This window comes from Cyprinodon tularosa, unplaced genomic scaffold (genome assembly GCF_016077235.1).
Source record: "Cyprinodon tularosa strain WSP-4 unplaced genomic scaffold, ASM1607723v1 ctg81, whole genome shotgun sequence".
NCBI classification, from domain to species: domain Eukaryota; kingdom Metazoa; phylum Chordata; class Actinopteri; order Cyprinodontiformes; family Cyprinodontidae; genus Cyprinodon; species Cyprinodon tularosa.
Window position 1 is genome coordinate 2,129,976 of NW_024039574.1, and position 25,179 is coordinate 2,155,154.

The window sequence follows — 25,179 nt, forward strand, 5'->3', positions numbered from 1 at the left end:
CGAGGTGAATAAAACATTATTTGGCCAAATAATGTTTTATTAAATGATTTGCTTAATCAAGAACCAAAAACCTTTAGTTAAATGATTCTTTACCCTCTTTGAAATAGCTAGCAGCAAATAGACATCAGGATTCCACTAAATGACTCTTGGTCATACTTGGTAATGGAAATGTAATGAGCATTTGAGGAACACATGAACACTAATGATATATCAGTGTTTAAACCCTTAGTGAATAAAGCTTGTCTAAGCTTTAGCAACAGCTCAACACATATTCCTGTAGCATAGCGTAGCATGGAGTCCATTCTTTAGCATCAATTAGCATTGTCTTTACTCAGCAGTAAACACACGATATGATTAGCATCATCAAAAGACATATTGCTTGTTCTGTCCCTAATCATGCCAGACCTGCAAACCTTTTTCCATGTCCATTTGGAAAGCTTGTGTTTCATCCAGTTTTGCAGCTCTGCAGTCAGGGGTTCTTTGTCTCAGTCTCACTGCAGGGGTCTCCTCAGGCTCACACCCAGGGTATGGTTCTCATCCAGTTTGGCTCTGTAAGTTCTGAAACTCAAGAGAAATGTGTTGCAAAAGTTCTGTTTGCAGCAGTTTGGTTCTGAAAGGTTCTGACTTATCCTTGATGGTTCTGGGGATCTGGTTCCCCTGGGGCCCGCATCTCCACTGTGGTGGAGATCCAGCCACAGTGGGCCCCAGCCATGAGCGCAGTACTAGAAGAGACCAGAGGCAAAAGGAGGCAAAAGAAAAAGAATCCCGTGTGCTCTGTGGTTTTGTGGGGGGGGGGGGGGGGGGGGGGGGGGTCACACCTCTGGTGGCTCTCATGTGACTTGCCTGTGGAGGCCTTCCCTGAAACGGGGTTGTTGCAGAGATTCCACAGCTGATTCCACATCATCATGTCAAGATGAAATATGGACACTGGTTCCCGATATCCAAAAAGTATAATCATGGCATATGGCACAACAATGACCAGGCAATAACCAATGAACACTGAGGGGTGGCCGAATGTGGATAGGCGCCAGAACCTCAGGGTCAATCTACATTGTTCTAACAGGAACGAGCACATCATCCATATTTTCTAAATAAAGACAAACTATACTTTCCTACAGCCTTTGCTAAAAAAAAAATAAATGCTTATATTTAAATACCGATGCTATCTAAATAAAAGGTATAGTGGACAAAATGTCTGAGGTGACCATTGCTTTAAATCTCAGTGGTTTACCTTTGGCTCTAATCCACGTAGCTAATACAATATACCAGATGATGTTCTGCTTTTGCTTTTTTTGTTTGTTAATATTGGCCTACTTTACTTAGTGTAACATCTTCTGATGATTTTATTCATTATTATTGATTTTATATATTTTATTGTGGCTTGTAAAAGCTTGTTTCAAATTACACTAAAACTTTATTTGGATTGTGTTTTTTTTTGCTGAACCTTTAAGGTTATATCATTTTAATTTAATGGAGAGATTACATTTTCTTTTTCTTATCTTAAGGGGATTGTACGTTTAAGTACATAAAGAAACAAAATGTCTTTTTGAAGTCCTGCAGCAAATAATTGAATAATAATGATTTTCATTGCATTTCCAGGGCTACCCAAATAACTTTCTCATTTTTTGTTTTTAAAAATTACTGAAATGACAGCCAAAAATATCATTAAATGGCATAGTTTACTGTAAGCCAGTATCATTTTTCACTGGCCTGGTCCTGCTAAGGGAGATTTCTTTTTATGGTTTCCTAGATTCCTGGCAGCACCCCTGCATATTGTCATAGCATCATGTTGAATGGTACAGTAAATACAAGGACTTCAAATGGCGGAGATAATAGCAAACCTTTGAATGATTTAATATATGCTGAATGGCTGACGATCAGCTTCCACAGACTCCCAAACACACCCCGATAGCTCTGGTAATAGTGATTTTACTAGTCTGTGCATACTTATTGAGTCTGGGGCAGGCAGCATCCCTCTGCTGTTCAGGCACATGAATTACCCTTAAATCACACAAAAAATTGATAACTACCAGCATGGAATTTAAGACAAAGGTGAGAGCATGCAAAAAAAAAGGTTATAAAAGGGCAATTGTGACATACAATTGCAGATTTGTGCAATTGTAATTACAGATTTGTGTTTAGAAACTTAACTGTAATTAATCTGAGGACAAAAACATTATTTCCCATGAAAAATGAATGAATCAACATACATTTACAATTACACAAATACAATGTAAATGCAGCAGAAGCTTAATAAAGAATTTTCTCTTGCTGAATTCATTTGTGATTATACTACAGTAGATAGCATTTATCCAACAATTGAAATATGGTCATCATTTCCTCTGTAGTTCATTTTCTGTCTGTGACTTGGTAACTCGTGAAAGAGGTCAGATACTGTCTGTTCATTCATTATACTACAGAAACCGGATTTTCAGTTCAGACACATGAAATCAGATGGAAATAGATAAAATTCTTTCTGGTTTGACTCTTGGGCGAACATCTTTTCCATTGTCATTACTTGCCTACTTTTATCAGCAATTATTCTGCACACTATTTATATTTAGAAATACTAATATCTACAAAAATTGATAATTTAATAAGTTTGTATTTAATTAGTTATTTCACTAGATGGCTTGCAGAGACATAATTTTCTCTTTACCCCATAAAACACAAAATCTAGTCCTGAAAAGAGCAAGAATTCTGTACTTATCTTTATCGTTAGTATATTAATGTGCAGAATTGACCACTGTTTTGTTGTCCAGAAATTGTTAATGTGTGAAAAATTAAAGTGTTTTTCCGCCATCTGTATTAGAGGGAAATAAATGGTAGGGGTGGCCAATGATTGACCATGGCCAAACCGGGCCCCCCATCTAGCTCCGCCCCTGCTGCCTACTGAAACCATTTTAAACTTTTATGGTATGGATGGCTTTTCAACAGGCTGGGCCACTGCTAAGTTAACATGGGTATTTATCCCATTGCAAGAGCCTTTTCTATTCCAAGTGTGTTTAAATTGTTTTATTTAACCCCAAGCTACAACATATACTACTGATTTGTTTCAGTAACAAACAATATTGTGTTATGGAAATCAGTATTAAACTCCATCCACCCCATGAGTTCCCATATTCCATTTAGAAAACCTCTTGAGTTCCAGCATCCAGTGTAACAAATATAAAAAAAATCTGAAATGTCTATTCTCCACCAGGGTTCCCTCTAGAGGAAGCATCACTCCAGCCACTGGGTTTCAGACATAAAATTCTAAATTTATTAATCAGATTTTCTAAAATATTCAGACTCAAATAAGTTGAATTGCTTTTATTATCTACAGCCTCTGATGTAAAGAACCAAACAAAGGTAATTTTCTTCAAAAGTATCAAACTTTTATTAAACATTCCATTCCACAGAATTACTACAATCGATTTCTATTCTCCACAACAGGTCAGGAGGGGCAGCGAGTGTCACCATGAGTCAGTCATGTGGAAACTGACCTCCTTCCTGTTCTGCTCTTCGGTCCCAGCCGAGTCACGTGATCTGCCAATGGAAACCTGGAGAAACGTTCAGACAACAGTGACTGTGGGAAGTACTGCATCACAATCCACTACGGCCATGCATGACAATCCAGTGCAACAAAGGTACACTTCCCCCGGTTTACCTGGATTTTTTTACAATCCGCGGACCGAGGAAAGGTTTAGGAGTTTCCTCTGGGCGCCGCCACGGAGAGCTCAGGAGCGACTCCTACCGGACAGATAGGATCGCGCCACAGCGCCGCTGTGGGACAGATAAAGCCCAACCATGAATCATGAAACAGATATAACATGACCAGGTCTAGAGTTTAACAGATGTACATACAATTCATATTCGTAATTGCAACTCTTCACAACAGTTTTCCTCGTGTTCAGTTATTGAGTTTGCATAGCAAGCGGTTCCACAGGGCCACGCTAACCGGTTCATTCCGGTTTCCAGGACGAGTCAAACAGCTCCTCGAAGTCTCTCAGTTGGTACTCCAGAATGTCCTCGAAGCATGAATCCAGAGCCGCGGACACACTCCTGGGAGACAAAGCCTCGCAGTAGATATGCCCTGAAAATTCAGTAGAAGAGGACTCCATTAACAAGGCGTCCATCTTCATATCTGCATACACATTACTCATCAGATACTGGGTAGTGTTTCTAGGCGCCATGCCCCCGGGTGGTGGAGGGGACATAGAGGCCGCAGCAACACGCTCCTCAACGCTGGAACCCACATTCTCTTTCTTCTTTGGTTTCCCGGTGTGGACAACGAAAGGCTCGAGCCTAGCCCGCTGTGCTAACCTTTGCGCCCTGCTGGGGTGTTTCTGGAGGGCCGCATCGTTTCGGTTCCTCTTCAAGATTAATTTCTGGTCGGCAGGATCAAGAAACGTCGTCCAAGTGCCTCTATATCCATGTCGCAGATACTCGGGTTTAGTTGTGTTGGTATTCATCATCTCTAAGCACATTTCTTACTTGATGGGGGGGAGCCACGAGGGGAAAAACTGCAGATGGTTGGTTTCCTCGCTTCCTCTGGAACTTAAACTCCTAGTATAAAAACAATGATCCAAAAGTGTCCACAACTCTTTCCTACTATTAGTTCTCAAAAATGACTAAAAACAACGAATAAAATAGCAATCCGTTTCCCCTATCTGTACCACACTATTCCCTGTGAAGATACGTGAGATATGTCGGCTAACGTATGAATGACGATGTATTTGAATAGAGGAAACCACCCAAAACCCCTGCCTTGGTATGGGTAAATCCCAAGGTCGCCCTCTAGCGGTATGGAGGGGAACTAAACACACAAGTGTGACTAAATCAATAATCCATTAATTCTATTAATATTTTGGCAATTATTTACAAATGAAAGTCATAAAAAAATCTATTTTTATGGGCTTATACAAATAAATCAGAATGTCATAAAAATGTAGTTATTTAAATTCATGTTGAAACTTGTTTGAATAATCAATGTGTTAAGCATTTACTTTAGTTAATTTGAAGGAATTGCTAGAAGCTGGATGTTCAATGTTTTCTTTTAGCAATACTATTCAATAAATATGTAAAAGAAAAACTGAGAGATACATTTTTTAAAGATCTGTCTGTCTGTCTGTCTTTCTAATCAAAAATGGCAACAACAAAAGAAATCAATGGCTTAGAATTTATTTTTTATCTAAGTGCTGTCTGAATTTGCTGCAGGCTCCTAAACATGCTTATAAGTTGTTCAACTCAAACTCACTTCATGCTTTAAACATCTAGAGTATTTAACAAAATCGTTATATTTTAAAAAGGTTCTTTTATGGACGGTGATATGTTGATTCATGATTGTTTCTTCTATTTTTGAAGATTTCCCGTGTGATTGTATTTCTCATTTCTTCCTAAAGTATGTTAACTTTTTTTTGTAGCATTTAATTTCCCATTAAATTTGGAGAGATTTTATTTGATTTCCTTTATCTTCTTTCATTTACGATTATGTTTTTTTTTAAGTTTCATATAACTCTTAATTGCAATAGGCTTATTTTAATCTGACAATATTTTTCAGTCATAATTTTTTTCAATACGGCAATGAAGCAAAATCTAATAATAAAATCTGTAGCCTGCTTTTTCACAGAGCTGCTTTAAATATCAGGACATTATTTAAGCAAGGCTCTCAGAGGACCTTTATGTTTTAATAAACCACATCTATCATTTGGATTAATAAATGTGCATAATTACACAGCTGACTGATTAACAAAATGCAATACACATAATAAAACAGTTGATTTGAAGTAACAGTTGCAAAGGTTAATTTCTCGCATGGATGAATGTGTGTGTGAGAGCAGGAAGGAGGCGCAGGATGAGGATCGAGTTTCTGCCAGTGAGAGATCACCCTGACGCTCCTGGGTTCAGTTTCTCCTCCCGTGTGACTTAAACATGAACACAAGCGACATCAATCCATGAGTCCAAACCTTCCTTCTGTCCAGACCCAGAGGAGGCGGTGAAGGGCTCTTTGAACTCATGGTGATCAGCGCGCGCTCCCAGCACAGCGCCCTGTTCCTGGGCCACCATGGGCTCCTAACATGCCTTCTCTCTGGAAACGAATAACATTCTCGGTGGCCTCGGCGCTCTGCCTCTGCTCGGTGGTCCTCCTGGTGGGGGCCCTGTCCACGGAGCGGTGGGTGATCGGGAGGATCCTGTGTAAAACCGGTGTGGACATAGTCAACGCGTCCAGTCCAGAGCTGGAGCAGTTTATTGGGGACATTTACTACGGTTTGTTCCAGGGAGGGAAGACCAAGAGGTGCGGACTCGGGAACAGGCGCTCCAAAATATACAGTAAGATATAAATGAGATGTGGATCTGGCAGGAAATACTATTTGCTGTTCTAAAACACCCCTAAAATTAAATCAAGTTCTTGTGGTAAGATGCAATATTATATGGTATTTATGAGGCCATACAGTCAGCTGAATTGTGATAAACTTGATATAAAGATGAAGGCACCAGCTCAGGGTATAAAACTGGAGACAGGACAAAACTCTGGTTTGATATGCTTAATGCTAAAAGCAGTAAAGATCTCCTCTGCTATGCCACCATCTGTTGTTTGATGAAGAGCTGCCCATAATGATCTTCATTTTATAAACAGCTCTCCTCTGTTTTGTTATATCATCTCCAGAGGTTCTAACAGAGCAACCAGAACTCAGAATTTTAAGCTTCTTCTTTTTTTCTCTCCAGATATTTATATTTTTATATTTTAAAAACACTGTACAGTACAATACTCTATTTGTTTTAATTTTCTATCTGTTATTTTATACACTTCTACTATAACCTTTTCTATTCAATTAAATAGATTTTATTTATATAGCACCAGGTCACTACACATGTCATCTCAAGGCACTTTACAGAGATGATTCAAGCAGATTCAGATCGATTAAAAGTTTTCTACTGAAGAAAAACTAGTTGATTGCATCGACTTGCATTGACTCGGATAAAATCCCTCAAACTAAGTATGCTTGTAGCGACAGTGGAGATGAAAAACTCTCTTTTAACAGGAAGAAACCTCCAGCAGAACCAGGCTCAATGTGAGCGGCCATCTGCAGAGGCCGACTGGAGTTCAAGGAGACAGAAGCAGAGATACAAAAAACAACTGTGTTCCAGGAAACACACAGCCAGGCAGTCGAGAGCCGAGCTTTTGCTGCTGTAATACCACATTCTATTCTATTGTTTTCTATAATTTGCTCTGATGCTGCTACCCTGCAGAAGCCACACATCCGCTCAATAATAAGCTGTCAATTCTGCATGAGTCTAAACTGTAGCATAATAACAGACCTGGCTACTCTTTTTTTCTGATTCATATTTATCCATTCTACATATGTGGGTTTAGTCTCTATGTGTGTTGATATGTATGGAAATAATTTATCAAGTAATTTTTAGAGCTTTCACCAATCCAACTTTAAAAACCCCTGAAAAACTGCTCCGAAATAAGAGTTATTCACCACATGGGGTCCTTCAGTAAGCCTGAAGTGTATAATTATTTGATAAAGAACATATGTCTATATTTGTCTATATGCATTTGCATGATTTTTGCTGTTTCTTCCTCTATATATATGAATATTTAGGAGAAATTCCTTATTATTCTTAAGGAGTTATCTCACCTCCACATTTTGTTTTTCCCATTGATTGTTTTCATAATTGTGTGTTTTTTTATATACTTTGCAAATAAAAAGAAAATTTTCCAGCATAGAACATGACAGTCTGCAATGAATGACCAGTTGTTTACTTGCTTTAATAGTTATACATGTGCTCTGTAGAACATGTAGAGATTTTTATTTATTAAAATAACTCTGTTTATATTAGAACAATAATGACCCCTGTATAAAATATTTACAGTTTACACTGATTCATCTTAATAACACTAATTTAAGGCATAACTCATATGGAGATTATATAAGTGTTACCGTTTTCGAATCTTTAATAAAATTTATTTCAAGTTTTAGATATAGTTTTATGCAGATGCTGGCTTTTCTTGGTCAGGAGCATTTTTCACTTGAATGTTTTTTTGGTCAAAGTTAGGGGTGTTTATTAAGGACAGAAAATACATCAATATGAGTTTCACACTCCTCTAAAAGCTTTTCCATCTGCTCTGTTTACTTCTGCAGTTTTTCCCAAGCTGGTGCAGACGCTGAATGGTGGTCTGCACATGATGGTGATTATCTTCCTGCTGGTGGCTGTGGGCTTCGCCCTGGTCAGTCTGTCCTTCTGCATTTACAACGCTCGTAAAGTGCCCTACCAGAGCATCAAAGGTCACAAAGGACTTTACCTGTGGAATTTTATCGCTGGTAAAGAAAGAAAAAAGAAAAAAATGTGTTTCACTTCCATCTCTTTTGCATTACTCAGCCTTAGTTTTATTTCCTATTCAATTACTGCTAGTCTGGCAGATATAGTTGTTTTTTTCTGTTTTTTCAGCCATTTCTCCAAAAGCAGTAGAACCATACAACAGCGTAACAATATAAACATTTAGGCATATTATATTTTATTTTGAAAATTGCATTCAAAATATTTATACCCTACCTAATAATCTTTAATAGTAATCAAAGCCATCTTATAATTGCTGAACACTGCATTTCCCAGAGTTCAATTGTTATGTGACTGTATATCTTTAGTGATGAGTCTCAAGCTCTCGAGGTTGGAGGGTCTCCTTGCCATCACCATAATCTCCTCTAACATATTCAAGCTGAGATCGTTGCTCGGACTGCTCCAAAATGTTATGCCTCTTCTTGGTAAACTAATAAATATTCCTCTTTTCCTTCAGCTGTAAGTTAAATAATGCTGAAGCCAGTATAACCTGTAACACAAAGCAGTTTAATATCATATATATTTAGTTTTTAATGTTTTGCTAGACTTGTCACATTTGCAATAGTATCTTTTATGCCCTATTTCAACTGTGACAAGTCCATAAATATTTAAGTTATCTAAAGATGAAACCAGCTGTTGATCTGATCTGATCTGCACAGATACCTTGAGGGGATTACTGTCAGCATATGTAGTCTAAGCATCAGATTTATAATGAATAGGCTACCTTCTGTAATAGGATTGAGGAAGTGTTCTGAATCTGAATGATATTGCTTCTGTAAAAATAAACAGATAAATACTTCTGGTATGTATACAGAACATATAGACTCTCATGAATGCTTATCTGTTACTCAGACTTTTTTATCTGTTTGATTTTTTTCTTTTTTCCATCCACAGCTCTTTTTGGTGCCCTAGGTCTTCTTTGTTTCCTAGCAGCCGTGAAGCACCATCGTCTGACTGAGCGGGTGGCAAACTATCGAGAGAACTTCTTTGTCCTGGAGGTCCTGGAGGACATCTTGGACTGGTCTTTCTGGCTCGGGGTCGGCAGCATCGTGACTCACTTCGCCGTTTGTGGAATGGTTGCCATGAGTCGCATAAAGCTGCCCAAACCGGAGATCAAGAAGCCTGAAGAGCCAACAATCTCTGCCCTGGACCTACTCTATTGAGAAACGCACACAAAAAACTGCTTTGTTTTTCAGTCTGGAAAACAAAAACCACATTCAGTCTGAGATTTGTAATAATGCTGCCTGATTCAACCTACGGTTATTTCAGGAAAAATATATTTAAAGGACTTTTAATGATGATTTGTGTCAAAAAATAAGTATCTGGAAATAGATGTATTAAAATTTTGTTTTGTAATATGTTCTTTTTGGTTCTGAACGGACAAATAATAACTTTGTCACTTATTTAAAGGCATCTAAAATTCAAAACAAGAAATAATAAAAATGTTCTTAATTTGGAAATAGCCAACAAATCACAAAATGCAGAGATACTGTATAATAGAGAAACATATCCGTCCGTCCGTCCGTCCGTCCGTCCGTCCGTCCGTCCATCCATCCATCCATCCATCCATCCATCATGAACATTCATGAAAAAAAAACCTTCCCCCGCAGCCTCATCTGACTCTTTTACATTCTGAGACGTTAGAAATGAATTTAATGGTCATCCTGAAGGATTTCAACCATCCTAAGAAAGACACTCCTTTCAGCTGCTTGGATATTTGCTCCTATAGGTTATAATCTACATCTCATAAACACTGGTGGGTTTCTAATTTCAAAATGCCTTTTTCATTGTTGATCACTTTCCTTAATCTATAAGCTCCCCAATCCATTGACCCATTTTCCTGAAAAAAGTAACCTAAGATATAACAGCTGATCCCCAGGAACGGAGCAATTGGGAGTCCTATAACAGACAGTCTAGTTCCTTTTAAGTATTGTTTTCAATTACCAGAGAGGTATTTTTTATTTCTTCTGCTCCTTAATTCATGGCTTTTTGAAAAAAATATATTTTTGCTTTTTACTCAACAATAAAAGAACATGTAAATATGACGATATAGCCTGCTATGACAGTATGGTTTTCAGCACCATTCAAAATGTATTCCTAAATAAACATTTTCCACATCTTGCCAAATATAAATTAGAATGCATTGTATTGGGATTTGGTATGATAAAACAATAAGTAACAAAAAAAAAAAATGTGGTAATGCAATGATCTTTTTTTTTTTAATCCATATTTAGTCACTGCAGTCAACTTTTCTGGGAACCAGTCTTTGTTGCAGTTTCTACCAGCTTCACCCAAAATAAAAACTACATTTTTACACATTCTGCTTTGCAAAACCTCTCAAGCTGGATTAGAATGATTGCCTGAATCTACAAATCTCTGTTTTCCGGACTTACCAACATTTTGGACATGACTACACTTTAATCTAAACCCCTCTTTTATAGGTCTGACAGTACTTTTTTTTTTTTTTTTTTTGCTAAAACAAAACAAAAACATATTGGCAGAATAGAGCGATGGTGCTAAATATGAGCAAAATAAAATATCTGGGATTCTTTTATTTTGCAAACTACAAAATAACGTCATGTGGCTTCCTTTAAACACTGATTTTCTCATTGCCTTTCATCAGTGATCTGTGGCATGCAATTCTAATAGTTGTCAACGCAACACAGTTTCCCATGTGAGCTCTCCTCTTCTACTGGAGCCTCCTTTAACCTGCTTCCAGGATTAATGCTTTCCTCTTCCAGTATGTCTGTTTAGGAGGATGATGAGCTCATGTTGGTAGGTTTACAGTACAAATCTTTATTCCATTTTTATAACATAACCAACTTTAGATCAGTCCAAATCATCAGACCTGTACTCTGTTTTCTGATGTGTTCAACATGTTGTTAGGTTTCTCTAACAAAAAACTGAAGCCTTCACAGATTCCCTTGATTTGCCTTTAATTTTTTATTGAACAACAGGCTACATACACAATTCATATTCACACACACACCTGAGTAGGTATACATATAAATACACAGTGAATATATGATCCTGCCTAATCTAAATGATTTATTTTTCATAAATATAAGCTTACATGATTTTTTTTTATACTGCTGCAAATTTTAAAAATTCACATTTTTACTTTTTTTTTTTAAACAATGCACTTTTGAGGAAACACCTCTGATGTCATCACCCTAAGCACAGGCTCCCATCAGGACTGCGTCCCCAGATTCACCACCAATCACATCATGAAGTTTGCAGGTGACACCACGGTAGTGGGCCTCATCAGTGATGACAATGACCAGAACTACAGAGAGGAGGTGGAGCACCTGGTGGACTGGTGCAAAGACAACAACCTGACCCTGAATGTGGAGAAGATGAATTAGATTATCGTTGACTTCAGGAAGAACCGGCCTAACCACGCTCCACTGGTCATCAACAGCTCAGCTGTAGATGAGCAGACATTTCCTCCCAGCGCTGGGTGTCCCGACCCAATAATATTATCAAAGACCCCTCAAACCCCGACCATGGACTGTTCTCCCTGCTGACCTCTGGAAAGAGGCTTCGAAGCATCAAATGCAGGTCCAGCAGATCCCATAACAGTTTCTTCCCCCCACCAACAGGCTACCTGTAAATCAAGTCATAGACTTTGCATTACACTGATAATACCAAACGAAAAGTACTGCATATTTGCACCATGTATTAATGCTCTGAACTTCCATATCAATTTGTTTTTGCACCATGTTTTTTTATCACTGATGCACTTTATGAAATAAATAAATGTTAATTTTGCTGTCAAGCTGCTCCTCATGCCTTGTCTAAAAGCTGAACAAAACGAAATTTGGTTTTGTATACCCTATACAAAATGTCAAAAGTTGTCTATGTCTAAGGTCTTTCCTTTCCCTCCTTTATTATGTTGGTCATATCAAATTTCATTAAAACATAGCCCACAGGTTTGTGCTTTTTATGTAAAACAAAAGAATAGAAAGGAGTTCAAAAGGTTTTGATGATGATTACTTTTTAAAGACATCAAGAGACTATTTGAGAGATGATAGCCAAAAATATTTTAGGCCCAAGATAATGTGAAAGTTTAAATTCTAAAAAAATAAAATAAACTAAATAAATGCTATTTTTGAATCGGGTTAAAATTGTTTTAAAATTACCAGAAGTACTCAATGTTTTTCAAGATTTTTTTCCAGCTTTATTGGCTGAGGAGATTTTTTTTAATTCAATGTTATTTCTGTACCTGAAGATGTGTCTCATCGCCGCCAGGTGGCGACAAAGTCCCACCACCTCCTATCGGTGACGCCACTTAAACGCGACTCATTGCTTATGTGAGTGTCTGACCTTCTAGCGGGGTATAACCAGGATACTAATTCAGATTAATACATGCCCAACAGGTGACAATGTTTGCTGTGAGGAAAGCTATACAGGCGACGGCGAGGAATCAAATCTGCAGGCCGTTTTCTGCCTCTCAGACTTACCTGCAGGAGAGAAAAGTGAGTAAATCACCTCCCAGTGGCGCAGCAGTGATCCTAGGAGCCGCTATAACAGCATGGTGTGGGGCTGTGTGTGTGTGTGCATCTATAGGGTCTGGTCCTGGGAGTGTTTGAGAAGGAGGCAGAGGATGGAGGTCTGCATCTAACAGAAGCTACAGCCAGGTTTGACCAGTCTCTGTCTGGAAAGCTCTCAGAGCTCCTGAAAATGTGAGTTTCTTTGTGCATCTGATCATCAGTCTGTGGATGGATTCTGTAAATGATCAAATATCAATCAAAGTGTTCCCATTGGTGGAAAGTTGAGAGGAAGGAAGAGGTTTCTGCTCCATAGAGATACATGCAAGACTGGATGAAGCAGATGATATGGGATGTGGAGCACAACTTTTGGAGCCAATGCAGACATGTATGCCTGGGAAGCCCATATAAATAAATATATATATATATAAGGCATGTAGTCCAGTGACTGTAAAACATGCCTTTAACTGACAGAGGAACCCACTTAGAGCACTAATTATACCAAAATTGTAAAATAAAAAATAATAATAATAATAAAAAAATAAATATATATATATATATATATATATATATATATATATATATATATATATATATATATATATATAAACATCTTGCATTTAAGATTATATGCTCTATCCAGAACTCTTCAAGTGGAGTTTCACCTGGTTTAATTTAGTAAAAAGTTTTTTAAGGAACCTTTGCTATCTGATTATTATTCGATTAGTTGAAAAAATGATCAACAGGTTAATCGATTTTTAAAATTATATATATAAATTTCCAGCACATAACTGCAGGTTGTAAGATGCTAGCAGGGAAAGCTTACATAGAGCGCCATAACCAAGTGGATGGAATAGTGTACAGGAACATCTGCGCAGAGTATGGGCTGGAAACCACATGGTCAAAGTGGGAAACACCAATAAAGATAGCAGGGAATGACCGATCCAAGATCCTGTGGGACTTCTAGATACAGACGGATCGAATGGTGATGGCAAACCAACCAGACATTGTGGGGGTGGACAAAGAGCAGAGGGAAGCTATTGTGGTTTACGTAGCAATACCAAGTGACTGGAACATCAGGAAACAGGAACATTAGAAACTAGAGAAACTCCAGGGGTTCAGAGAAAACCTGGAAGGTCAAGGCATCAGTAGTCATTCAGGGCAGTGACCCCCAAACTGGAGGAGTGGTTACAGCAGATCCCTGGAAATACATCAGACATCTCAGTCCAGAACAGTGCAGTCCTAGGAACAACAAAGATACTGAGCAGAACCATCAAGCTCCCAGGCCTCTGGTAGAGGACCTTAGCAGGAGGACAAAGTGGGGGAGACCACCTGCGGTGGTTGAGGATATATATATATTTTATAGATCTTTTGTTTTTGTATTTTTCCTCAGTGCAAGCCCTGGGCTCAAGAAAGGGAAAACCAGGATATTTTATGGAATCCACCAGGTAACAACATGTTGTATTAATATTTGACCTCCAGTCTTTAGTGGCTTCTGAGTGAATCAGGCTGTTGTGTGTATCAGGATTTTCCTTGTGTGGCAGTCGTCGGATTGGGAAAAGGCAATGAAGGCTTTTGTGGGGCTGAGAACTGGGACGCCAGGAAAGAGAACATCAGACATGCTGTGTCGGGTAGGACGAACACTGTGGACTCACTGTGGACGCACACTGTGGACCCACTGTGGACGTACACTGTGGACCCACTGTGGACGCACACTGTGGACCCGTCTCAGACAGATTCTCATAAGGTGTTTTCTTAATGAGATGTTACTGTTCAGCTGGCTGTCAGATTCTTCAGGAACTGGAAGTGAACCACATCGAAGTGGACGACTGCGGCGACGCCAAGTCAGCTGCAGAAGGTGCCGTTCTTGGATTGTTTAGCTATGACCAACTAAAGGCCAAGAAGAAGACCAGAGTAACCACACAGCTGCATGGAAGGTAACCAAACCGCTGACCTTCCAAAGATCCACAGTTTGATGATTTGGGAAGGAGTTTAGCCGTTTTCCCTCTCTGTGTTTCACTAGTGCTGCCGTGGACGACTGGAGGAAAGGTGTGGTTTATGCAGAAGGTCAAAACTTGGCCCGGTTACTCATGGAAGCTCCAGCCAATCACATCACCCCGACCGCCTTCGCCGACACCATTGAAGAGAAAATTGCCCCGTATGCTGAACGAGTCACCGTGAAGAAAAGGTTTGCGGTTTGATTCACCTCCAATTCCTAAAAACTGCATTTAAGACTTTAGATAAATGTCAAGATTTGTGAATTATGTTTAATGTGTGTTTAAAGCTGGATAGTGACTTATAATAGCATTACATTTCCTCAGTATTAAGAGGCCAAAGCTGTACCCATTTCTGGTTTCTTTCTTGAAAACCATTTGTTTTTATAAAGTAGTGTGCTTCTGTGCATTCAGTGAGGGACATAACCAAGCATCCAGGAGAAATTGCCTTATTTCCACTGATTTAGTACAACTAAGCACAACAAAGAGAATTAAAAGCTGTTGAAATTGTTGAAGTAATGTACAAATATTTATGTATTTAGACACATGTTGTAATTTGGATAAACAAGGTAGTTAACTAAGATATTAGGCACATGCCTTTTTTTTATTAAAAATAAATTATATCATTGCTTTCCAAGAAATGTATATCTTTATTTTGTACATATTTGCTTAACGGTTTACCTATTAATTGCCTCATTAGATTCCTGAACTATTTATTTAATTAGACGTTTATGTTAATTATTACTTAACTGAATTGCTCATCTATTAACCTGCTGTTTAAATGATGTGATGCACTTGCTTTCTTCTTAATTATCTTATTTTTTTATGTATATTTTAAACTTCTTTAATTAATGTATGTTTATGTACTTAGTTACATTTTTGCTTCCCTAAACGGTTACTTACTCATTAACTTCCTTACTTCTTGGTTGATTTAGTTTTTTTTTTTTTATCTATTCAGTTATTTCTTGATTTGCTTATTTAATTTGCCTTCTTGTTTTTTTTATCATGTTATTAAAATATTACTTATTATTTATTTATTTCCTGACTTAGTTCTCTGGTTATTTATTATCTTATGGGTTAACTTACTTCTTTAGATGTACTATTTACGCTTCCCTTCATATTACTAGGTTACTGAGTCTTTATTAGTATTAGTCGTGTTTAATAATTAGTATTTATTTGCAGATCCACGGCCTGGATAAAGGAGCAGCAGATGGGAGCCTTTCTCAGTGTAGCCAGGGGTTCAGAGGAGCCCCCTGTCTTCCTGGAGCTTCACTACAATGGCTGCCCTGACAGGAAGCAGCTGCCTCTCATGCTGGTGGGCAAAGGCGTCACTTTTGACAGGTTAACCATGAAATACTCACCCCTCCCAGTAGTTTTTCCAGGGGGCCCTGTTAGTTTTGTTTCCCTCTGATCTCTGTGTTTGTGTTTAGTGGTGGCATTTCTCTGAAGCCGTCTCAGTCTATGGACGCAATGAGGGCCGACATGGGAGGAGCTGCCACCGTCTGCGCCTCCATCGTCACAGCAGCAGCTCTGAATCTCCCGGTCAACATAATTGGTGGGCTTCCCCTTTCCAATCTGTTTCTGGCTTTTTATTTCTTTTTATTGCCCCATCATCCATGTTTTTTACCCTGAGCAGGTCTGGCCCCACTGTGTGAGAACATGCCCAGTGGAAAGGCAACCAAACCAGGTGATGTTGTCACGGCCATGAATGGGAAAACGATCCAGGTTGGTGGAGGCGTGGGATTGGTCAGATCAGCTGTCTGAGGGAGGGTTTAAACTGATGAGCTGCTGTTATTGTTTCATTAAGGTGGATAATACGGACGCAGAGGGCAGGCTCATCCTTGCTGATGCTCTCTGTTATGGACACACGTTAAACCCAAGAGCCATTGTCAATGTTGCTACGCTAACTGGTACGATTTTTACACAGTGATGTCAAAACGCTGTCAGTAGTTCTGTTCAGGTTAAATGTATTGTTTATCTAATATTAAATAAAAAAAATGGAAAATAGGATTAAGGATTTCTTTAAAATGACTGACCTCATTCTTGAAGGCGCCATGGATGTAGCCCTGGGCTCGGCAGCAACAGGAGTGTTTACAAATTCAGACTGGCTCTGGGAGCAGCTGCACAAGGTAGACGAGAAGCGAAACCCAGCTCCACTCGTCAGTGTCTCAGCTTGTCTGGTGACTAATGCTGTGTGTGTTTGTGTGTGTGAAGGCCAGTGCTGTGACCGGTGACAGGGTTTTGGAGGATGCCTCTGTTCCAACATTACACCAAGCAGGTTACCGACTGCCAGCTGGCCGACCTCAACAACATCGGCAAGTACAGCCGGTACGTACCTGAGCGCTGCTCTCACTGAGTCCCTCTCAGATCCATTAGGGACAGTCGTAGAGGCAAAGGAGTCTGACCAGCGTCTCGAAACAGTTTGCATATCAGCAGAATTTTATTATTTACTGGTTCTGAATTGTTCCTTCCTTCAAGTCTTTTCATTATTCCACCATTCCTTTCCTGCTCTGTCATCCCTTCTTCATTTCTTTCTTGAGACCTTCTCCCTCTCTATTTGTCCCCCCTCTGTTCTTCCTTATGTCCTTTTTTACATTCCTCTTTTTCCTTAATTTGCCCTATACTGCTCATTTCCATTGTCCTTCCATAATTGTTGTCTATCCTTCTCTTCTCCTTCAGCCTTTACTGGAATCTCTTTCCTCCCCATTTTTACTCCATCCATCCATCCATCCATCCATCCATCCATCCATCCATCCATCCATCCATCCATCCATCCATCCATCCATCCATCCATCCATCCATCCATCCATCCATCCATCCATCCATCCCTGATTTCTTTATAAACATTAGATATGTTATTTTGAACATAAATACCTAATTAACCCAAATATAAGATGTATTTTTTTTTTTCGTTAAAAACAATGTCAAAATCTGGGGTCGTATTATAATCGGGGTGTAAACAATTACACAGGCTGACAGGTGTCTGGGATAGCTACACAAATACAACAGCAGAGGGCGCCAGTTTTTTTTTTTTTTTTTGTCAAGACAGTGAGCTCACTGTGGCTGGGGTCATCTTTTTATTACTGCAGAGAAGAAGTGACAAGGATGCTACAAATGGAGAGTCGCTGCCCTGAACGGAGTGGATCAAAAGTCAGACAAGTTTGCAGACATGCGAGCGAGGTTATGACGGCAATTTTAAAATAATGGTGGTCAACACAGTGGAGGCATCAAACAGCTGTCAGGCAGCAAAGAAATACGGAGTTAGAGAGCAGTGTCAGAAGATGGCGCGTTCAAAAAAGACTGGAAAAAAGCAAACGGCAAAAGAAAAACGTATTAAAAAATAGCAGAGCTGCATGGGGAGAGTAGGAGTGTGGCAGCAAGGCAGAGGACTTCTGTGAGGAAAAGCCTCATGCAGGTTTTTTAGACGTTCCGTGAGCAAAGTTCAGATTGCATTTAAGGTAAAGTTCTGCAAGATTTCAAATAAATGTGTCATTACTATATTTTTTTATAGTTTAATTTAGTTTAATTGCACAAATCTTCCAATGCAATATTTCAATGAAACTCTTAGCACTTTGATATAAAATAGTTTCTTTAAACCAAATAAATTTGGTTTATCAGTGTTTATTTTTCTTTTTGTTTTGTCCTAAAAACTGCTCCTGGAAAGAGCGGGTCGGCTTATAATCAGGGTTGTCGGTACGGTATTTACAGTATAGCTAAAAAGTACTGTGAAGTGTTGTAGTTTGATTCTGGAAGAATTGAAAAAGTACAAAGAGAAATGTGAAGCTGGGTACTAGTTCCTGACGCGTTTGGCTGTTCTTTTTTCCGTGTAGAGCTGGGGGTGCGTGCACAGCAGCTGCTTTCCTCAGGGAGTTTGTCACAGCTCCTCACTGGGCTCATCTGGACATTGCTGGTGTGATGAGCAACAAAGACGAAGTCCCCTACCTCAGGAAAGGCATGTCTGGAAGACCAACACGTACACTGGTGGAGTTTGCTGCCAGTCTGGCCCACAGTGGCTGAAAGACGGAGATTAAATCTGACAAAGGGCAAAAGTTCAAGACTTTTCCTCAGTCGGTGATCAGAGATCTTCCACCGTGTCAAAGTTTGTACGGAGTTAAACGGATGCATAGAATAACTGATACTGATTACTGTTTTCTATACCAAGTAATGTGTAACAGTATTTCTCTTCTTCCATATTTTCCTGTTTTTTTTTTACTTTTCTCACATGTATTTGTTGCAGATTATCAAACGCTTTCAATTTAGTCAATGTAAACATATTGCTTTGCTGCCTTCAGTACTTTGATGTCCACACATACTTGTTGGAAAATCCTGATGCACACGATTCAAACTTTGTGATGTAAAAGGATAATTTTGCCAGTTTTTGTGAGTTTTTGAAAGCAGGAACTACTTCTAAAGTTAATAGCTTTAATAATAAGGCAAACAACTGACTGTTTCTAAATTAATTTTATCTTCATATCTTCAAAACATTTTTTTTCTCCACTGGTTCATTTATCTTCAGATTTCTTTGATCTGAAACTTAATTTAAAAATAGAAAAATATTATTAAGGGCAAATGCTTTCACTCAGCACTGTTAATAAAAACGATTTGTTACAGGATTGTTTACAGCATCATTTGTTGTCAAATAAGTTTTTAGAATAAACTATTACTCTTTACTAAAAGTTTCTACGTTTGTTTTTGTAGGGGAATGCGTATACTATGCAGGCAGGACAATGACAGTCCATGTTTCATTGCTGATCATTCAAATGTCTCCCTCTCATGCTGAGTAGCATAAAAACACAGAGAAAAAATCAATTAGTTGTATTGAGATTATTAAGTAGTAGAAGAAATGTATGGTGTAATTATTTATACCTAAATTGCTGATCACACACAAGTTCATACCTCTTGATATTTTTTCAGCTGATTGTTGTCTGAAGTTTAAATGACAACTCTTATGATTTTGTTTCTGTGGGACATAGATATATGACTCTAACAATGAGTGGCCCCTTGCAGTCACTGCACCAGATCTACAGTGGATCAGAGTGCCATGACAATCTGACCAGCTCTAGATGCATAATAACATTTTAACATATCTATAATAATGTATTTCAGATCTGGATCTATATCTAAAATATCTTTATCTGATTTATGTACAGAAACCAAACTTTTATTTGCTTTTTATCTTTTTCCCAGCATGGTTTTTAGCACTTATTGTGTTGGATGGTTTTGTTTATACCCTTTGAAATTTGCCTTTAAATAGTTTAAAGCTAACTGGTCCCTACTTGGTTTTTTTTTAATATATATATATTTGGTGTTCTAATCTGCGCATGCGCAAGACTTGCGTAAGTGACGGAGGAAAATGGCGTCGTCCATGAATGGGATGTTTCCAGGCCAGCAGCCACCCGGTGCTCATTCGGTAGGAGGACCTCCTGGTCCGGCTCAGCCTGGCTTTCCTGGCAGCGCTCCCCGGGCTCAGGGAACCAGTACCCTGGTGGACGAGCTGGAGGCATCCTTCGAGGTATGAGGCAAGCGGGGCGTATTAGCTCTGTTGTTAGCAGCTGTGGCTAACATAGCTACTAAATAACTATGAGCTTCTTCCCTTGCGACTCCTTCTGGGGAACGTTTTTTTTTTGTTTGTTTTTTGTAAAGAGAGTGCTTCTTCTACTGCTACATTATTATCTAGAGGTAACCACTTTAATTCAGTCTCAGTCAGAGTTTCCCTCTTTTTATGAATGTACATTTCTAAAAAAGATGCACACAGTAGTTTTCCTCTCCGATTTCCGCTTCTTGCGAGGATTTGATCTATCTCTTCTCTCAAGACTTTCATCTTTGACATTAAACATTTGGCCACCATACACTGTAGGTGATGTTCCAGTTATTATATGACGACACTTAACAACAAATGTCACCTAAACTTGTTTTGCTACGAGACAGATAACAGGTCATCAAGGAGGTGTAATTAAATCCGTCCATGTACACAGAGGTAGATAATTTAGGTGAAGGAAATTAAAAAGCCTGTGCAGATAGTGGCTCAAATTATTTCCATTTCCATCTCCACCACACAAACTGAGGGCAAACAAACCCAAGGGGTTTAAAAGTGAACAACCAATTTAATTATGAGGATACTTGCAATGTAAGAAACATTAAAACAAAACATCAGGGCTAAACTACAGTACCAGAGAAAACTGTACAGATTTTAGCTGTTAAAGATTGCATTATAGAAAAATTGCAACTAAGTAGGGTAATTTTAACAAATGTAAATATATATGGTATTTCTCTAGTTTATTTTTTTTCTTTTTTCCTGAAGCGACTGCAACATCAGGAAAAAAAGAACATGGAAAAACTAGAGAAATATCAGGGGCTCAGAGAAGAGCTGGAGAAAACCTGGAAGGTCAAAACATCAGTGGTACCTGTGGTCATTGGGGTCCTCGGGGCAAGGCATCAGTAGTCATTCAGGGCAGTGACCCCCAGACTTGAGGAGTGGTTTCAGCAGATTCCTAGAAATACATCAGACATCTCAGTCCAGAAGGGTGCAGTTCTAGGAACAGCAAAGATACTGAGCAGAACCATCAAGCTACCAGGCCTCTGGGAGAGGACCCGAGCTTGGAGGGAAAAAAAAGGGAGGAGACCGCCTGCGGTGGCTGAATAAGAGTTTTATATATATACATATTTTTAGATCTGTAAAATGTCCATAAAAACACCGTACATCATCCATGAATTAAAAGACTGCAAAACCAGCAGAGGGAAACACTTCTCTAGTTGGTTGGGAGCAGTGACTGTTATAAAGTTTAAAATATAATGAGAGGAAGGATCTGCAATTAAACCTTTTTATCCTATTATATCCCTATAAACCTTTCTATCACCATGGGCAATAATGGCTCAGCTAATGGCCTTCTCTTGGAATGTTTCACAGCTCAAAGCAGCAACATTAAGCAAAATACAGGTGCTGGTCATAAAATTAGAATATCATGAAAAAGTAGATTGATTTCAGTAATTCCATTTAAAAAGTGAAACTTGTATATTATATTCATACATTACATACAAACTCATATATTTCAGATGTTTATTTTGTTTAATTTTGATGATTACAAATGACAACAAATGAAAATCTCAAATTCATCATATCAGAAAATTAGAATATTACTGAAGACCAATAAAAACAAAGGATTTATAGAAATGTTGGCCAACTGAAAAGTATGAACATGAAAAGTATGAGCATGTACAGCACTCAGTATTTAGTTGGGCCTCCTTTGGCCTGTATTACTGCAGCAATGCGGCGTGGCATGGAGTCGATCAGTCTGTGGCACTGCTCAGGTGTTATGATAGCCCAGGTTGCTCTAATAGTGGCTTTTAGCTCTTCTGAATTGTTGGGTCTGGTGTATTGCATCTTCTTCTTCACAATACCCCATAGATTTTCTATGGGGTTAAGGTCAGGAGAGTTTGCTGGCCAATTAAGAACAGGGATACCATGGTCCTTCAACCAGGTACTGGTAGCTTTGGCACTGTGTGCAGGTGCCAAGTCCTGTTGGAAAATGAAATCTGCATCTCCAAAAAGTTGGTCAGCTGCAGGAAGCATGAAGTGCTCTAAAACTTCCTGGTATGTGGCTGCGTTGACCCTGGACCTCAGAAAACACAATGGACCAACACCAGCAGATGACATGGCACCCCAAACCATCACTGACTGTGGAAACTTTACACTGGACTTCAAGCAACGTGGATGAAGTGCCTCTCTTCTTTTCCTCCAGACTCTGGGACCTTGATTTCCAAAGGAAATGCAAAATTTACTTTCATCAGAGAACATGACTTTGGACCACTCACCAGCAGTCCAGTCCTGTTTCTCTTTAGCCCAGGCAAGACGCTTCTGACGCTGTCTGTGGTTCAAGAGTGGTTTGACACAAGGAATGCGACAGCAGAAACCCATGTCTTTCATACGTCTGTGTGTGGTGGTTCTTGAAGCACTCACTCCAGCTGCAGTCCACTCTTTGTGAATCTCGCCCACATTTTTGAATGGGTTTTGTTTCACAATCCTCTCCAGGGTGCGGTTATCTCTCTTGCTTGTACACTTTTTTCGACCACATCTTTTCCTTCCCTTCGCCTCTCTATTAATGTGCTTGGACACTGAGCTCTGTGAACAGCCAGCCTCTTTAGCGATGACCTTTTGTGTCTTGCCCTCCTTGTGCAAGGTGTCGATGGTCGTCTTTTGGACAACTGTCAAGTCAGCAGTCTTCCCCATGATTGTGTAGCCTATAGAACTAGACTGAAAGACCATTTAAAGGCTTTTGCAGGTGGTTTGAGTTAATTAGCTGATTAGAGTGTGGCACCAGGGGCCATCAATTTTGAACCTTTTCACAATATTCTAATTTTCTGATATGATGAATTTGAGATTTTCATTTGTTGTCATTTGTAATCATCAAAATTAAACAAAATAAACATCTGAAATATATGAGTTTGTATGTAATGTATGAATATAATATACAAGTTTCACTTTTTAAATGGAATTACTGAAATCAATCTACTTTTTCATGATATTCTAATTTTATGACCAGCACCTGTATGATTCCTGCCTGGTAGCTAAATGATCTATCACCCATTCTACACTATATTAGCAGGGCTGATAATGTGATGCGTATATGGTGGTCTGGGACTTGTTTTTGAGCTCAGTAAACCAGCTGCCTTGTTTACTGTGTGGTATTTTTTTTTATTCAATGTTTTGGGTCCTTTGGATAAAATGGGGTTTTCTTAGTGGCTAGTTTATACATGAACTTAGCTCATCTTTAAATAAATTTTCCTCACTATCTGATGTCGTGTCACTTGTTGTTATGAATCATACATTTTTATTTTATCAGAAAGCTAAATCTAATTTAAAAACTGAAATGTGTCAGAATGTTTGTTTTTACAATTTTCTTCCATTGTTTGTCCGAGAGCATCGGTAAATTCAAAAATAGGATTAAACACTATTACAACATGGTGATCACTGGTGTAATAAAGAGCTTATTTCAAAATATCTTTTTTTTTTAAGAGTTTTTTTCGTGTTTGTACGCCATAATGTCACTTTTATTTTGACATTAAATACCACAGCATATAGTTCTAAACAGTTAATGTAACCTATCATTGTTTTTTTAAATCGTTTTTCACGCTCTGTCTTGAAATGCATCAACAGAGAGAAAAAAACTCCACAAATGGCGACCATCAGAAACAGATCCTTTAGCGGAACCAGCTCTCTGAAAACTTAAAAACGAGGATCTAAGTTTCTCCACAATTGAGGGATATTTTTGAGAGCAGTTTTGTTAAACCTGCGTTTTCTTTATCTCTTAGGCCTGCTTCTCATCATTAGTAAGTCAAGACTATGTCAATGGAACGGATCAGGAGGAGATTCGAACAGGTAGGTTTAATGCTGCCTTTTTATAGTAAGTGTTTCATATTTATAATATGTATTTAATAGCATACTTATCTCATGTGTAGGTGTGGACCAGTGCATCCAAAAGTTCCTGGATGTGGCTCGACAAACGGAGTGCTTCTTCTTACAGAAGAGGCTGCAGCTCTCTGTGCAGAAACCAGAGCAGGTGTTAAAAGAGGTAAACGTTTGGACAGGGCTGACATTTATAAGTTCCTGCCGTCTGTATAATCTTTCTTCTCTTGATCACCTTTCTCCTCTCACTCAAGGATCTATCAGACCTGCGAAATGAACTACAGAGGAAAGAAGCACTGGTTCAAAAGCATTTGAGCAAGCTGCAGCACTGGCAACAAGTACTGGAGGATGTGAGTGGTCAGCCTCGTAAAGCCACTGACCTTCCGCCTCTGGGGCCGCTGGCCTTTCTGGAACAGGCCTCAGCTAGTTTGCCTCCTGCTCCTTTAAAACCGAGTTAAAGACTGATGCATGTTCAGATCTGTACAAGCTGCCCTGCTTGCTGTGTGCAGGAAAACGGTGACATCGGGCATTAGCTGGCATTGGTGGGGGTGTGCAGGAGGTAGAGCTGTATATTTGGACTGACTGCATCTGCATGGGAAAATACATGCAGATACTATAGACTGTGTACAAAGCTAATTGTAGACAAGTACAAGATGCTTTTCACATCTTTTTTTTTCTAGTTTTTGATGGATGTAAATATTTTTTTTCATGCGAGAATAAAATGTGCATTTTCAATATCTGAAAGGATCTTTTCTTTTGAGTGTGTTGGAAAAATGTTAATGTCCTAACCAAGTTCACCAGACATTCAGGGAGTGTCATTCTCCGTCTGGGTCCACTCTCCTCTTCTGCAGAAAAGTAACTTGTGTCTTGTGTTGGTTTATTTCTAGGACAATTACGGGGTTATTATCATTAACCCTATCAGAATCTGTTTCCACCACATGGCCATAGATTGAGTTCCAGAAGG

General features: G+C 38.9%; 3 protein-coding genes across 3 annotated transcripts; all 3 read left to right on the top strand.

The window, feature by feature from the left end:
- The first annotated feature begins 5,847 nt into the window (after positions 1-5,847).
- Positions 5,848-9,674, top strand: clrn2 (clarin 2). The gene is made up of 3 exons (XM_038271879.1): positions 5,848-6,312; positions 8,133-8,312; positions 9,223-9,674. Exons 1-3 carry the CDS (start codon positions 6,060-6,062, stop codon positions 9,489-9,491), a joined length of 702 nt encoding a protein of 233 aa, XP_038127807.1. The 5' UTR covers positions 5,848-6,059; the 3' UTR covers positions 9,492-9,674.
- Positions 9,675-12,604: 2,930 nt separating this feature from the next.
- On the top strand, positions 12,605-19,475 carry lap3 (leucine aminopeptidase 3). The gene is given in 14 exon segments (XM_038271921.1): positions 12,605-12,806; positions 12,898-13,013; positions 14,212-14,266; positions 14,344-14,449; positions 14,596-14,755; positions 14,842-15,006; positions 15,995-16,153; positions 16,243-16,367; positions 16,449-16,537; positions 16,620-16,722; positions 16,862-16,941; positions 17,027-17,053; positions 17,055-17,140; positions 18,643-19,475. Coding segments are annotated over 14 exon segments (1,551 nt in total). The 5' UTR covers positions 12,605-12,713; the 3' UTR covers positions 18,830-19,475.
- A 657-nt stretch (positions 19,476-20,132) lies between these two features.
- Positions 20,133-24,959, top strand: med28 (mediator complex subunit 28). The gene is made up of 4 exons (XM_038271771.1): positions 20,133-20,324; positions 24,122-24,188; positions 24,269-24,381; positions 24,470-24,959. The coding sequence occupies exons 1-4, from the start codon at positions 20,166-20,168 to the stop codon at positions 24,671-24,673; spliced, it is 543 nt and encodes a 180-aa protein (XP_038127699.1). The 5' UTR covers positions 20,133-20,165; the 3' UTR covers positions 24,674-24,959.
- Positions 24,960-25,179: the final 220 nt, after the last annotated feature.

Excerpts from the sequence above, each read along its gene's own strand:
- med28 (XM_038271771.1), top strand. The coding sequence starts at position 20,166 with ATGGCGTCGTCCATGAATGGGATGTTTCCAGGCCAGCAGCCACCCGGT. Across the intron at positions 24,189-24,268 it reads TCAGGAGGAGATTCGAACAG|GTGTGGACCAGTGCATCCAA; the intron begins GTAGGTTTAATG and ends TCTCATGTGTAG. Across the intron at positions 24,382-24,469 it reads CAGAGCAGGTGTTAAAAGAG|GATCTATCAGACCTGCGAAA; the intron begins GTAAACGTTTGG and ends CTCTCACTCAAG.
- clrn2 (XM_038271879.1), top strand. The coding sequence starts at position 6,060 with ATGCCTTCTCTCTGGAAACGAATAACATTCTCGGTGGCCTCGGCGCTC. Across the intron at positions 6,313-8,132 it reads CAGGCGCTCCAAAATATACA|TTTTTCCCAAGCTGGTGCAG; the intron begins GTAAGATATAAA and ends TTACTTCTGCAG. Across the intron at positions 8,313-9,222 it reads CCTGTGGAATTTTATCGCTG|CTCTTTTTGGTGCCCTAGGT; the intron begins GTAAAGAAAGAA and ends TTCCATCCACAG.